At 53.1% G+C, this 15,618-nt stretch overlaps 2 protein-coding genes across 4 annotated transcripts; both read left to right on the forward strand.

Annotated features, from left to right (window-relative positions):
* The first annotated feature begins 291 nt into the window (after positions 1-291).
* SYCE1 (synaptonemal complex central element protein 1) lies at positions 292-14,773 on the forward strand. Of its 3 annotated transcripts, none has more exons than XM_059661627.1 (13): positions 292-614; positions 9,791-9,853; positions 10,497-10,556; positions 10,899-10,973; positions 11,607-11,654; positions 11,875-11,929; positions 12,626-12,715; positions 12,966-13,029; positions 13,745-13,811; positions 13,886-14,009; positions 14,073-14,183; positions 14,326-14,413; positions 14,637-14,773. In XM_059661627.1, exons 2-13 carry the CDS (start codon positions 9,826-9,828, stop codon positions 14,700-14,702), a joined length of 876 nt encoding a protein of 291 aa, XP_059517610.1. In that variant the 5' UTR covers positions 292-614; positions 9,791-9,825; the 3' UTR covers positions 14,703-14,773. The 3 variants fall into 3 exon arrangements, with proteins under 3 accessions (XP_059517610.1, XP_059517611.1, XP_059517609.1); XM_059661628.1 differs by lacking the exon at positions 292-614 and adding an exon at positions 1,107-1,113; XM_059661626.1 differs by lacking the exon at positions 292-614 and adding an exon at positions 6,933-7,068.
* Positions 4,069-5,728, forward strand: LOC132214408 (splicing factor U2AF 65 kDa subunit-like). The gene has a single exon (XM_059661623.1). The coding sequence runs from the start codon at positions 4,287-4,289 to the stop codon at positions 5,697-5,699; it is 1,413 nt and encodes a 470-aa protein (XP_059517606.1). The 5' UTR covers positions 4,069-4,286; the 3' UTR covers positions 5,700-5,728.
* Positions 14,774-15,618: the final 845 nt, after the last annotated feature.

Raw genomic sequence — 15,618 nt, forward strand, 5'->3', positions numbered from 1 at the left:
CGAGCCCACAACCCAGGCATATACCTTGACTGGGAATGAAACTGTGACCTCCTGGTTCATAGGTCCACATTCAACCACTGAGCCACACTGGCCGGACTGTAGGTATTTTATTGTTTTGCCTTCCCGAGTGGGCCATTTCTTCTAAGTTACTATTTCCTGTTCCTTTGTGTGTGTCTTGTTTTGCTCTCGTTCATGTTAAAAGATCTTTTTTAAAGTGTGGGGACTAAAAAGGTGATTGGGAGCTCAGAGCATATAAATAGGCCTTGGTGGGGTTTTATTGTTGTTATTGTTTTAGTCTATATGAGTTTATTGTCAGAAAGATTTCATAGAAACAGGAATGTACCAACCAAAGTCAGGGTAATAGGAAACAATTTAAACATACAGGTTTTTCCATGTGGGAACTGGCTTTTCCAACATCAGGCTCAGCGTCTGCACTTGTCTGATGCCCTTTTGCAGGCTTGGTACAAGCCCTGGGCGCACGTGGTACAACACGTGGATCAGCAGGCGTGGCGGCTCTTCTAGCAGGAGATGCATTTGTACTCTTCGCATTTGCAGGAGCAGTGCAAGGGCAGGGGCCACCCAGCAGGAACAGTCGGGGTTCATTTCGAGCTGAGGTAAGACAAGAAGATCCAAAGCAAGTGCTGAAGAAGTACTTGGGCAAGTGGAAGGTGTGTTCTGGGGCTTGTTGTGGGTGGATCTGGCTGCGTCATCTTATTGGGAAACCCTGATTTCAGTATCTCTAGTTCTTTTGTTCCCATGGCCCAAAGAAGATTCTCCTAATATCCTCCTGCCTAGAGGCTGAAGTCTCGGCAGCTAGAGTTCTTGGAGCTGAGTAGAGAAATTGGGCTGGGGTTGTGAGATACACTGCTTTATTATTCAGTATGTACAGTTTTTGCATAATCTTCCTTTCGTTTTACAGTCTTTTTCCCAAGAAGGGGGGGATGGGTAGTATTCCAGTAACTCAAGTCAGGGAGGGAACTTAACTGCTTCTTAAGCAGTTTTAACCAATCCTAATTTTTTTTTAAAGGGACAAATCCTAATTATAGGACTTCTCTCGTCCCCTTCACTGCTACTTCCAGAGGTGCCTGAGGCAATCAGGTCCTAAACCTCTTGGTGAGTCTATGGTGCCAATAAAATCGCCTTTGAGTTATCCTCGTTACTGGTTTTCTAAATCATCTAGTACTTGTCCATTTTTTTGGTGCCTTCCAGAATGTTTTTGAAACAAACAATCCCATGTGTGTTTTTAAAGTTTCAGGAGGAAGAAAATGAAGATATATCTGTTCAGTCTAACATCTTTCCTGAGAATTCCTCCTGTTTCTGTTCATCCCTACTGCAGTCACTCTAATTTTAGCCACCCTCACTGTTCAGCTGGTTCACTGCCGCAGCCTGCCAGCTGCTCGCCTGCTCCCAAGCTTGCCCCGTCCTTATCTGTTTTATAACACTGAAGCCAGAGTGAACTTTCTACAAAGCAATATTATTTCTCCACCCTCCTTTACACCCTTCTGATTTCCTTTTCCTCTTAACTTATAAGGCCCTGTAGCATCTAGCCTTGATCTCCTAGAGGCCAATTGGCACCAGATTCAATGATTGAACCTTGATTCAGCAACCTCAGTGCTTGAGTTCTGGGGCTAAGAAAGTTTAGAATCCGCGCGCACACACACAGAGAGAAAGAAAGAAAGAAAGAAAGAACGAAAGAAAGAAAGAAAGAAAGAAAGAAAGAAAGAAAGAAAGAAAGAAAGAAAGAAAGAAAGAAAGAAAGAAAGAGTTAGTTTAGAGTCAAGACAAACAAAAGTTTATTTAGAAAGTCACAGAGATAGAAAAAGTGAGACAACCAGGCTGTGTGGGCTCAGGAAACAAGTTAGAGAGTCAAAGGGCCCTTGGAATTTAGAAGAAAGAAAACAAGGATATAGGTGCCTGGGGGAAGGAGAGGGTGAAAGGCCTAAGAGAGAAAGGGTGAGGGAGAGAGAGAGATGGAGGCTGGGTCCTCTGTCCTAAGGGTTCTTATCTGCTCTCTAAAGGTGGGGAAATTAGGGGAGGTCTCTGGGGAGGATCTCAATGGAATATTCCTGGAAGGCAATCTTTGGCACCCTGGGGCTTCCCAATGGTCAGTTTTCATTTCATGGACACTGGACTCTTTCAAAGGGACCTGATCGTTTTGAATTTTGCACAGCTCTAGATATAACCCTTTTTATAAAAAGGTCTTTGCCCTAGCGGGTTTGGCTCAGTGGATAGAGTGTTGGCCCTCGGACTGAAGGGTCTGGGTTCGATTCCAGCAAAGAGTACATACCTTGGTTGCAGGCTTGATCCCACATGTGAAAGGCAACCAATCGATGTGTCTCTCTCACATTGATGTTTCTCTCTCTGTGTCACTCTACCTCCCTTCCACTCTCTAAAAATCAATGGAAAAAATATCCTCGGTTGAGGATTAATAAAAATAAAAAGGTCTTTGCTCCTGACTATAGGATCACTGTGAAATGTCTGTAAATATGTTTTTATAATTCTGTTTTAAGTTGGCGTACACTTAACTGAAACCAGTCACCGGCAGCTACTGCTCTCTGGACAGGTCAATGCTAGAATTCAGAAGGAATGGAGATAGGGGTTTGGAATGAGTGTCTGTTCCCTGCAGGCTAGTGTGGTATTCAGACCTTTAGACTCACTGTGAGCTGCCACTGCCAACACAAGACCAAAGCCTGTGACTTGTCAGTGTGCAGTGTGACATCATTAAAGACTGATGCTAGCCTCAGGTCCTAGCCCGGCCTCTGAACCAGCTTTTTCTGGTAATCTCCTCTAAGGTGTTGTTCTCAACATGCACAGGAGACAGCAGAGAACTTTTTCTGACCTCTACTCAGGCACTGTTTCCAAGAGGCACAGGAGATGGCAGCAGAGAATAGCATTTCTGGTTATTTTCAAGCCGGAAATAGCTGGCAGCAGAGAAAAACTCTTCCTGGTGACCTTCACTCAGGTGTTCCTCCCAAGGTGCCCACAAGCTGGAGCATTTTCCTGCCTTGAGGGCTCTGCCCACTCTGCATTAAAATGAGGATGTAGACCCCTGGTAATAAGCTCACTTTGATATAATTCCTGCTTTAAGATCCTCACATACTCATCTGACCTATTGCGCCCATTTGGTAGATGAGGCAGGGGATGTGTTATCTCCATTTTGCAGGTATTTAAGCTGAAGACTGAGTCTAACATAACTGAGGTCTTAAATGGGCCAGAAGAGCGAGCACACACAGTATCCTGGACAAATGGAGGAATCTCACAGTCCTTGCAGCTTTGGGTTGAATCTTGGTCATTCTATCTGAAGAAAATCTGCACATTACCGAATGGTCCACCTTGCCATACACTCACCCCAGCTGGTGTCTGGGGTAGGACTTGGGCAGGCAGCTGGGGAAGGGGACAGGGAGGGAGGGAGGAGGTGCCCTGGCCCTTTACAGGAGCACAACCAGCACCAGAGGCCTATAACAGGGGCTGCCCTCCAGCCGTTTAGAATCTGTTCTTCAGTCCAGAGCACAGGTCTGTTTCTGCCCACCTGACAAGAGCTTCTTAGGGGCTCAGAATGGAGTCTGGGGGGCAGGTGCAGAACTGACTTCTGGCCCCATCCCTTACTGGCTGTGCGACTTCAGGCAAATAAATGTAAACTCAGTCTCCTCGCCTCTCAGGGTGGCTGCAAGGATTCAGTGAAGGGTGTCAGCTCCTGCCCAACATGTGATCCGCACCCACTCTCCCGCCCTCCTCCCTTCTTAGTCTTTCCTACCCTCTGTGTGGGATAAACCAAGAGTATAGCAACTAGTCTCCTTTTAGCAGAACAAGCTCTTCTATTCATGTCCAAAGAGCCAAAGTTCCCCCAGGTACCAGCTCCTACACCTGTGCTGGCTTTACCTTCAGGACATTGTTAACCACGGCTTCTCTCTGGTCTTCACACCCCTGTCCTCTCCAAACCCATGGTCCCTGCCTCAGCTCAGGCCAGCACCACCTCTCACCGGTGTACTCACTGCGCCTCTCTCGTCCAGTCCTACCGCCACACTGTGACCAGTTTGACCTTTTAAAATTAGGGACCTAGAGAGAACCTAGCTGGAGAAGCTGGCTGGAGAACCAGGCTGGAGAAGCTGGCTGGAGAACCAGGCTATGCTGATCAGCTGAACGCTGCCTCCTTGTCCTTCATTCTTCGCAGACTCCGTGCACACCTTTGGGAACCCCTGGACCTGCTGGGAGCGAGCGGCTAGAGCGGGCAGGCGGCCAGGCGAGGTGAGCGCTCACAGGGAGGGCCCTTACGCGGCAGCCTCAGCATGTCGGACTTCCAGGAGTTCCAGCGGCAGCTCGTCGAGAATAAGCAAGGGCGAGACAAGGAGAACCGGCACCGCAAGCGCAGCTGCAGCCGCTCACGCAGGCGGGACCGCAAGCGCCTCAGCCGGAGCCATGACAGGCGCAACCGCGACCAGCGGAGCGCATCCCGGGACCGGCGGCGACGAAGCAAACCTTTGGCCAGAGGCGCTAAAGAGGAGCGGGGCCGATTGATTCGCTCCCCCGGCCATGAGAAGAGGAAGGTCCGCAAATACTGGGACGTGCCGCCGCCCGGCTTTGAGCACGTCACCCCCCTGCAGTACAAGGCCATGCAAGCTGCGGGTCAGATTCCAGCCACCGCCCTCCTCCCCACCACCACCCCGGGCGGTCTGGCTGTGACCCCGACGCCGGTGCCTGGGGTGGGGAGCCAGATGACCAGGCAGGCCCGGCGCCTCTATGTGGGCAACATCCCCTTCGGCGTCACCGAGGAGGCCATGGTGGACTTCTTCAACGCCCAGATGCGCCTGGGCGGGCTGACGCAGGCCCCGGGCCACCCCGTCCTGGCCGTGCAGATCAACCAGGACAAGAACTTTGCCTTCTTGGAGTTCCGCTCCGTGGACGAGACCACCCAGGCCATGGCCTTCGATGGCATCATCTTCCAGGGCCAGTCGCTGAAGATCCGCCGGCCCCACGACTACCAGCCCCTGCCCGGCCTGTCGGAGAACCCCTCTGTCTACCTGCCCGGTGTGGTGTCCACCGTGGTCCCGGACTCTGCCCACAAGCTGTTCGTGGGGGGCTTGCCCAACTACCTGCACGAGGACCAGGTGAAAGAACTACTCACATCGTTCGGGCCTCTCAAGGCCTTCCACCTGGTCAAGGACAGCGCCACCGGGCTCTCCAAGGGCTACGCCTTCTGTGAGTACGTGGACGTCAACGCCACCGATCAGGCCATGGCGGGGCTGAACGGGATGCAGCTGGGGGACAGGACACTGCAGGTGCAGAGAGCGAGTGTGGGGGCCAAGAATGCCACGCCGAGCACCATCCACCAGACCCCCGTGACCCTGCAAGTGCCGGGCCTGCTGAGCTCCCAGGTGCAGATGGGCGGCCAGCCCACGGAGGTCCTGTGCCTCCTGAACACGGTGCTGCCCGAGGAGCTGCTGGACGACGAGGAGTACGAGGAGATCGTGGAGGACGTGCGGGTCGAGTGCAGCAAGCACGGGCTGGTCAGGTCCATCGAGATCCCCCGGCCCGTGGACGGCGTGGAGGTGCCCGGCTGCGGGAAGGTCTTCGTGGAGTTCGCCTCTGTGTGTGACTGCCAGAAAGCCATGCAGGGCCTGACAGGTCGCAAGTTCGCCAACAGAGTGGTTGTCACAAAATACTGTGACCCCGACTCTTACCACCGCCGGGACTTCGGGTAGAGGCGGTGGGGGTGGGTGAGGCCGGGCTGGCTGGGGGCCACTCCCCTCCGAATGACAGCAATTAAGGGTGGGGGTGGGCGGGGTGTACAGGTTATATTCATAATTTTTTTCTATTTACATGTATTTTTTTTGTAATTAATTTTTTTAAAGTATTAAAAAGGGTAAAAAAAAAATTGGGGACCTAATCCTGTTGTTTCCCAAGTGTAAGAACTACCAACCGGGTCCCCCTGCCCCGCCCCCAGCCCCCAGCCTAGAGAAGAAAGGTTCTATGATCCCCACAGTGCTGAGACTCTATCAGGCTCATTGGCGCTCCTGGCCTCATTTCCTATCATGCCACCCCAGCTCAGTCACTGGGAACCCCCACTGTCAGCATTCACCTCTCTGGTTGGAAGATAGGTGAGGGCTTTAACACAGAGGTGCCAGCGCTGAGACTACTCCTTCTGGTTGGCCTGTCCCAGAACAGACTTTGTATACAGTGAACAGGCTGGAAACTATCCCGCACTGACTGCACCCAGGTCCACTGGCCCGGGGATGGCCCCGCAGCCATGCCTCTCCCCAGAAACGAGAATTCCGCGCCTCCACCTGCATCTACACCTGCACCACCCCAGGTGACCACCTGCCGCAGCGTGGGGTAGGACACCTCGTCCCCTATGGGCAGGGTTTTCCCGCACCCCCTGCCCTCCTGGCAGACCCCGAGACGGTTCACCCCCTCGGCCCCACCTTTGGCTGCTCTCTGTCCACAGGTAGCAGGGCCAGCCGTGGGATCAAGCTAGGAGGAAGGAGGGTCATGCTGCACGCTTGCACTCTCCCCTCCATCCTACCTAGACGTGCAGCCAAGGCTAGTCCCGTGGAGCTGACACCGTCTGCCTCCCTCCAGATGCCTGAGCGAGGAGTCTTCGGTGACACTGTAAAGCTCTGGTGTGTGCAGCGAGGAGCATCTCAGAACTGAGGCTCTAGCTCCGTTCCCCGATGGACTGCACAGGAGCACGTGCTGCAGCGCCAGCGACGTCCAGAGGGGCGCGCGCCCCGGAGGCCTCTGCACATGCGCAGATCAGATTCCTCATACCGGCCAATCGGCAGCCCGGAAGTCGGCACGCCGGCCCTCCCCTCTTCTACCCTTAAGTTAAAGACTTTCACGGGCGTTTGCCCAGAGCCCTTAGTTATCCTGCGGTAGCTCTCCCGGAAGGTGGTGTGAAGCGCATTGCGCAGGCGTGCTACGGAAGCCCCGCCCCCTCGCGGGTGCCGTCCAATCCCAGCGGAGGTGCCAACCAGGCGCCCACGAGCTGAGAGGAAATGGCTGGGCGGCCGGAGCCTTCGAGGTCTGAGCCCTCGGGGACCGGGACGACGGACCAGGCTGGGAAGGCCGAAGGTAGTGCGGGGGTGCGGGCCTCCGTCGGGACGGGCGGGAGCGCAGGTGGCTTCCTCTCCGTATCCGCAGGCCGGGCCGCCGCGGCCTAGCATCTGCGGGAAAAGCTTATTATCTGCGCGGGGTGCACAGAGGGCGCCTGTCCGGTGGCTGCGGAGAAGGGCTTTGGATTCTGAAGGGAACACACAAGTGAGGACACATTTTAAATCTTATTGTTTGATTTTCTGGGGGGACGGTGTAGGCACTCCCTGGGCACATTTCTTAACCGTCGTTCGAGGGTCCGATGTTAATGTCGGTCACGAGGGGTCCCTGCAGGGCGAGTGCCCTTGACCTCCGACGCCCCCGCAGGGAGTGCTGGGTAACGAAGCGGGGTGTCTGCAGCTCGGCCGCACACCCGGGGCGCCCGGGAAAGGGCGTGCAGGGGCTGTGGCTTCTGTCGCTACCACTTTTAAGTAAATGTGGAATTGTTTTAAAACAGAAGGTCAAAAATAGGGGACTCATACTACACAGGCTGTTTTGTGAGAGAGTCGTTGGCTCATTGGACAGCGATTTGCTGCTGCCCCAGCCCGCCCTTCCTAGGACCAGCGCCAGAGAATGGAAACAGTACGGACCAGGCCCGAAAGGAACGATGGCGCGGCCTGCGGACTCAAGGTCCCGGTTCGATTCCGGTCAGGGCACAGGCCTGGGTGGCGGGCCCGATCCCCAGGAGGGGGCGTGCAGGAGGCAGCCGATCCATGATCCTCTCTCATCGTTGATGTTTCTCTCTCTCCCTCTCCCTTCCTCTCTGAAATCAATAAAAATATATATTTTTTTAAAAAGTCATTTTGGGGTTACGGGGAAATTTGTTAACTTAATATAACTCTACGCAGAAGTGTATGTGAACAGTAAACACTCTTTCCCGTCCTTCCAGCCAGAGGTTACCTGGATGCGGGTGGACGCGTATTTGGGGACTGACGGCTGCCCAGAGCCCTGTCTGGGGATGAAGCCTAAGTTCTCCATGGGTTTCCCACTTTGACATCAACAGACACTGCTTCAGTGTCATCTCGCGTGCCCTTTTGAATATTTATCTGACTATGTCTGATGGGTAAATGCCTAGAGGTGGGGTTGTCTTCAACATATTGCTGCGGCCACATGGTTGCCAGAGGTCGCGTTGGTCTCCAGTGTGCCCGGGGGTGTAAGGGCCCGTGGCCCACGGCAGCCCAAACGGGCGCTGTCACACTTCCTCATCTTCACCCACCTCCGGGGCACAAGGCGTGGTTTCCATCTCTTTCGTTATGATTCGAGGGTGTGCCTCTTTCAAAATGTTTCTTGGCCATTTGTGTAATTTTTGGTTAACCATTCTTTTCGCCACTCTCATGCAGAAATGGTTGTTTAGCGTCCCTAGATTGATTGATTAGTTGGTTGGTTGATTTTCAAAATTTTTATTATGAAAAGACTTAAACCTATACAGAGGTCGAGAACAACGTATAATTACCCTACGAGCCCGTCTTTCAGCTTTAACGATGATCAGCTCTGGGCAGTCTGGTTTGCTCTTTTCTCCTCACCCCTCCACTGTTTCATTTCACAGCATTCCAGGCATCAAAGCACGTAACCCATAGATACGGCCATGCACATCTCTAAACGTTCTCTAAAGGATAGGTACTCTTTTCAGAAAGCTCACCACAATACCATTGTGGCCTCCGAAATTGTAAGAGATACAATCATTCTTTTGTTTCATCAACTTACCTGGTCAATTTTCAAATTTCCCTGATTGTGTCATCAATATTTTTTAAAGTGCATTTGTTTGAATCAAGATCTAAATGCAGTTTGTTTACTGAAATTGGTTAACATGTCTCTTTAATCCCTTTTAGTCTGTAAGGGTCTTCCTTTCTCCCCTTTCCCCAAAATTTATTTGTTAAAGAAGCTGGGTTGCTTTTCCTGTGGAGCTTCCCAGTCGGAATGTTGCTCATTTCATACTCATGAGCCATTTGACATGTTCCCCTGTCCCCGTGTTTCCTCTGACTTGATATTTAAATTGAGAGGCTTAGTAAGTATGTGTCATTTTTGGTCAAGAATCCTACCTTGTATTTTTACCTAAGTGTCTCATGATGTCCGGTTATCTTTATTGTAATGTTAATGCCATTAGTAATAATTACCTAGATCTACTACTTTATTAGGGAGTGAAAAACACAAGTGCCGATATTGGTTATAACAAGTCAACATGAAATACTTTACTGGGAGGCTTCAGAATAACGATTGTATACAGGGAAGCTCTTTATACTTACATGCGCTTAAATGAGACGTTTTATTACGTGTTCTTCCTATTCCTTGTGGGGTTTTAAAAATGAGATCTCTAGCACTTTCTAGTTGATTATGGTGTCTGCCAGTTGCAGTGATTTCTGACTCCTTGTTTCAGTTTCTTATATCCCTCCTTTCTTTCCTTTCACTATTACATCGCGAGCATGGACCCAGCCTTGAACAGTAGCAGCAGTGAGAGTGCATCCCTTCCTGCACCCTGAGTTTTAGTAAAGGGAGATCTGTGGTGTCATTTACCTGTTAGTGAAAGCTGCTCACGAAGGGGCTCAGTTTATCTCTCGTGCAGTGTCCGCCTCAAGACAAGGAGCCAGCCGGGCACCTCTCTGACTGGAGGCCTGCCCTCAGCCCATCTCAGTCCCAGCCCAAGGCTGTCGGATCCTTCCTCAGGCCTCTCCTACAGGATCTGAAATGCTCTGTTTTGTCTCCACAGGGCAGGCCAAGTCCTCACAGAAAATTGAAAACTTGATGGATATGGTGAAGAAGTTGCAGAAAGGTCATATGTCTCCTTTATAACTGAGGCTCAAACAGAAGTGGATTCAACTCCAGGCCCCACAGTTCACAACCTTGGGAAATCAGTTCATTCGCTCTTACTTCTAAAACTTAATTCTTGAAAATAAAAGTATAGACCTATGATCCAAAATTAAAGTATAAGGGGATAGCAGGCAAAACTTCTCCCAAAACCCAGTTGCAACCCCCTCGCTGACTACCCACCCACTTGACTCACTGCATGAAAGGGATTAAAGTTAGACCCAGGTTTTCACCTTCACCTCCCTTCCCTCCACCTCCCCTCTGCTCCTCTCTGCTTGCTCACCGGGCTCCTCCCAGCCATGTTGCCATCTCAGGGCAGACCTCTGCACTCACTGCCTCCCATTCCCACCCCAGGAGTGCAGGGCCTGCCCCCTCACTTGATTTGGGGCCTTCAAGAGGCCATCCCATATCTGAAGAAGCATGCCCCACTCTTTCAGTCTTTGATCCCTAGCCCCTCTATTTCTCTTGACTGCAGGTACCATAGCCCGAGTCAATATCTTGGTTTATCTCTTCCCCATGGCCCCTACCTTGAATGTGAGCCCCTGGGGGGTCCCCATGTGCCTCTGCCTGCACTATCGTCTTCACTCAAACTCCTTTCCTCCCTGCAGCGGGAAGCCTAGAGCCCAGGGTTGAGGTCCTGATTAACCGGATTAATGAGGTGCAACAAGGTGAGCTCAGGAATTTTAGCTTGTCAGCCAGGAGGGCCCGGTGCAAAATGAAAACACAGGACCCCTTGTTCAGAAATTACTAAGTATTTCACAACAGCAACTGCAGAGCATTAAACCAAGCACGGGTCCATCCAAACGCAGCTGTTCTAGTCCTGGGCCCATTATCCTGGCCCTGCTGCAGACAGAGCCCAACAAAAAGGCCTCTGGAAGCCTCATTTTTCTGCTCAATAAAATCTGGGCCCCTCTGGGTTTGCTCGAAGACAACTGTGAAATGTCACTGTTTGCAAGGAATGGTGTAGCTGGAGGCTGCCCTGACGATGTCTGTCCTGCTCTTTGGCGCAGCAAAAAAGAAAGCCAGTGAGGAGCTGGGAGAGGCCCGGACTGTCTGGGAGACTCTGCAGAAGGAACTGGACTCACGTAAGTGTGCCAAGGTTCACTCGGAGGTCCCCAACGCCATGCCTCCCTGAACCCAGCATTCCAGGCACTGAGCATGTGTACTGTGGCCAAGGGCCGTGCCCCCTCTCCAGCCGCAGGTCCTAGCCGACCAAACTCCCCCTTGCCTACTGTGGGTAGGAGTATTCCCCAAACACCCTCCAAGCATACTTCCACCTCACGGCCTTTGCTAGGCTGTTCCCCGCAGATAATATCGGTTCCCATTGCTTCACGTCATCATTCAGCTCTAGCTCAGATTTCCATTCTCAAAGAGACCCTCCCCAATCATCCCATCCAAAGACAGCACCCTGCGCCACCTGATTACATGCCCCTTCCTGCTTGACGTGTTTCCTCACAGTCTTGACCCATTTCAGATGATGTGTTTCCTTTTTCTCTTCCCTCCATATAAACGCCTGCATTCCACGGGGTCCTCCGGTCAGTCACCCTGTATCACATCAGAGCCCTTGGTGCTCACAGGGAGTGTGGGCACAAGAGGGGAGGGGGTTTGCCTTGAGGGGTCCACATTTGTCTCCAAAGGAGTGCTGTACCAAACTGCCCGTGTCCCTGAGGGTACAGTGGGTGGTCCCTGATACCTGAACCTGTTGCTGTGTTTTCCAGTGAGTGGAGAGAAAGTGCGCCTGAAAGAGATCTTGAGTAAAAAGCAAGGTAACGACAGCTACGCTGCCCCAGGCTTCTGCCTTTGCCCCTGCGGAAGCTCACTCCCTGCAGGGCACCGGAGCCTCTGCACCAGCTGGCATCCCTCCTGTGGCTTCCACCCCATTTGTAGCAAATGACAAAGTCCCACCACGTGTCCACGAGACTCCGCATGATGGAACCCTGTTACCTCTCCACAAACCTGATGCCTTGATGGTTCCTTTCCCTGCAGAGACCCTGAGGATCCTCCGGCTCCACTGCCAGGAAAAGGAAAGTGAGGCACAGAGGTAAGCGCTCTACCTGGGCCTCACTCTGCCCTGCCCTTCATTCTGGTAAAGAAAGTGAGGGGAATGCCGTAGATCACAGCTCTCCTGTCAAATGGAAAGGCTCATGAGTGTCTTCTCACCCCAGCTCTCGCAATAGGCAGGCCTGTTGTGGGTGTTCTCACTCACGGGGGATAATCATTTTTTTGCTAGAATACGAATTCAATTCTTCTAGCTGGATTTTCTTCTAAGCCTTTTACTCTTTCCACCGGTTCCATGGCTGGCTGTTCACTCACCTGCCTATCTGTCCCTTCAACCATCTGTCCACTCAGCCTCTCATCAATCATCCATTATTCTTCATCAACCTGACTATTTGTGTATCCATCTCTCCACCTCCTGAACACTTACTCAGCTCATTTTGTGACCAGAGGCACCAAGTCCTGGCATCCTCAGATTGGGAAATTCCGATGAGATGAATGTGTGTGTGCTTCTGCACTTGGCCATGTCCCTGTTGATCTCCCTAATCCTCACCAAGATATTTCCAGGGGGCATGTGCTCATGCCCCCCCTCCCTCCCCCTACACACACACAAGTTATAGAGAAGGACTCCACCTAGAGGCCTAGGACAGATCTCAGGAGAAGGAAGCAGAAGCCTCGCTCCAGCCCTTTCCTGGGGAGACATTCGGAGAACATGATGGAGGGCTGTCTTGCCTCTTTCCAGGAAGCAAACCCTGCTAGAGGAGTGCAAGGAGCGAATCTGTGCCCTCAACTTCCAGATTGAGGAAGAGAAGAGCAAACAGAGGCAGCTGCGGTAAAGCCCAGTGCCGGAGGCCTTCGGGGGCTGGAATGGGTTATAGATGGGGGTGATATCAGGGATGGGGGTTAAAAGAGGAACTGGCCAGGCTAAGGCCCAGAGGGTCAAGGTGGTGAAGTTTCCCCAGAAGAGCAAAGAGTATGGGCAAGCCCCCCTCCCCAGAACTGTACATGGAGACCCTTGGACTGGGCCAGGATGTGGGGCGTCTCAACCCAGGACCCCTCATCCAATTGTGGTTGGCCCCCAGATTGGATTTCGAGGGACAGTTGGAAGAACTGATGAGCCAGCACAAGGACCTCTGGGAATTCCACGTGAGTCACTCAAATCCATTCCTCCCATTTCCCCCCATCTTCCTTGGCAGAACCAGGCCCAAAATTCAGTCATCCTCCGGGCTTCATTCCTCTCACCCGCCACACCCAGTGTCTGAGCAGGCTGTGACAGCCATACCTCAAAATCCCCTCCAGTCAGACCCTCATCACCACCCTCACTGCCACCCAGTTTCATCCTCTTCGCTGGTCCTGCCCACCCATCCCTGCTGCCTTCTCAGGGCCCTTCAGTGGTCAGGAGGAATCCTGATGAGCTAAGGAGGGGTCATCCATCAAGGACACCCATAGATATATTTGGGGACATCACAGGTAGGGGGTGGGGGTCAGTGTTTGCCACCAAGGGATCCCAACCTCCAAACCAGAAACTAGGCAGAGAGAATGAATGTCAGGATGGAAGGGCTCAATGAGGGGGCCACGCAGAGGAATGAGGAAGAGCAACAGGGCTGGCTGGTCCCCGATTCTCCAGAGGACAACCTCCTGAGCCTCTCAGCACAGCACCCTAGGTAGCTGGGGAGAGCCGTTCCAGGCAGAGGCAGCAGCCAGTGCAGAGGTTCTGGGGCTGGACCGTGCCTGGCATGTCTGCAGGGCCAGGGTGGTAGGAAGTGAGTCATGCTGAGTGAAGACTAGATGCAAGTAGGCTTCTCGGAGGCGAATGGGGGGAAGTGGAAGATAAGCATGGGCCTCCTTTCTACCCCCTCAGAGTCCAGAGCAGCTGGCCCAGGAGATTGGTGCCCTGGACAGCAGCAATGAGCAATTGCTCAAGGAAGGTGAGAATGGGGGGGCCCTGCTCTGCCCTGCCCTGCTCTGCCCTGGCCTGCCCATCTGTCCCTTCCTGCTGCAGAGAAGCTGGTAGAAGCCAAGCTGGAGGATGTGAAGAATCGTCTGAGCTCCCAGTTTGGTACCAAGGGCTGCTCTGCCATCACTGAGGGGCTCTTCCTCCGCAGCAAGGAGGCAGCGGCTGCCGTGTAAGACGGGCGGGGTGGGGAAGGGCAGAGGGGGAGCTACAGCACTGATGGCCCCACCCTCAGCCATCTGTTTGAGGAGGAGACCAGAAAGGCCCAGGAGCTCCTGGAGGACACTGCCCAGCGCCATGAGCAGCTGCAGGGGGAGTGCCAGCAGCTGCAGCAGAGGAGGCAGAGGTGGGCATGGAGCCCCTCTCCCTGTCTGTAAGGGGAGGCTGCTCAGGGAGTCTCCTGCCTCTGTCCCCTGCTCTCTCCAGCTCTCTTTTCCCTCTCCTCCCCTCCCGTCCCCCACCCCCCAAATCCATCCCTTTATGTCCAGGCTGAAGGAGGAACTGGAAAAGCTCGGAGTGCAAGTCACTGCTCAAGCCCAGAGCAAACAAGAGGATGGGGCCAGCCCAGAAGAAGCTGTGAGCCCTGGAATCATGAAAGGAACTGGGGGGGGGGGGGCGGGAAGGCAAGGAGGGGGTCCAGGGGGTCCTCAGAGGATGATCTTCCCACAGGGGCACAGCCAAGGCAAAGTCTAGCCTCTAGAAGAGTCTGTCAGTGGGGGGAGGCGGGGGGCAGGCCCCAGGGAGGGTGTGGGTACACAGATTTGGGGAGACTTCCATCTCAGACCCTGACCTCCCACAGGCTAATCCAAAGCCCCTTGGAGTCAGCGAAGAGAAAGACCCAGAGCTGCCCACTGAGCAGGCCTGATGCCCTCCTAGGCGAGGAGGTCCCCCTGCCCTGGGGCATATGGCTGGGCTTCAGGAAATAAAGGCACTATTTCTGTCCACCTGCCTCAGCTGTGTCCGCGCTGGGGGGCTGGGGAAGGGGAGGAGAGGCCTCTGGGACTGGGTGAAGCTTTGGCCGCACTCGGCCTCTTGGCTCAGAGGACACTGAATCAATGGTTCCCTCACCTCCCAGTCTCTGGTCTGCTCACCTCCAGGACCCACTGCGCTGGGTCCCCAGGCAGAGGGATGCAGGCCTGAGACCTCTCACGATAGGTCTAGGGTCCTGAGAACCCACCCTGTGGTTGTTTCTTCCATTCCGTAGCCAGGTTTGGATGACACAGCCTCCCTGAAATCCCAACAGTGAGGACCAGGGTGCTGGAGACCTCAGCCAGTCAGTGACATGCCCACACTCACCACTGACTGGCTGAGAAAGAAATGCAATTGGAGTTTGTGCTCTCATGGGCACAAAATGTATCACCGAGACCCTGTTATAAGAATATGATGTTAGAAACGCTCAGTGTCCTGGGAGACACTCGGGACTATGTGTGCTTCTGAGGCCTGTTTCAAATCCACCAAAATGCATCAACCCGGTTAAAGGCAGTGTTGGGCCTGAAAGTCTGTGCTCCAGGTCAAAATACAGCAAATTAAGTTCAAAGAGATTCCTTGTCTTGAAAGGCTCCCATGCCCAGGTAGGACAGTGAATGGTGGGGGTGGAGAGAGACCACACAGGCCCCAGACTGAACAGCACTGTTTCCATGGAAAAGGAAGAACAGGCCTCAGTGGGAATTCTCCCGTCAGCTGGAGAGTTGAGGCATCAAACCTGAAACCGAGACTCGGTTTGAACAACAGGCCCAATGGCATCCTTATCCTAATCCCAGAACCTGTGACGATGTTACCTT

This window comes from Myotis daubentonii, chromosome 13 (assembly GCF_963259705.1).
Source record: "Myotis daubentonii chromosome 13, mMyoDau2.1, whole genome shotgun sequence".
NCBI classification, from domain to species: domain Eukaryota; kingdom Metazoa; phylum Chordata; class Mammalia; order Chiroptera; family Vespertilionidae; genus Myotis; species Myotis daubentonii.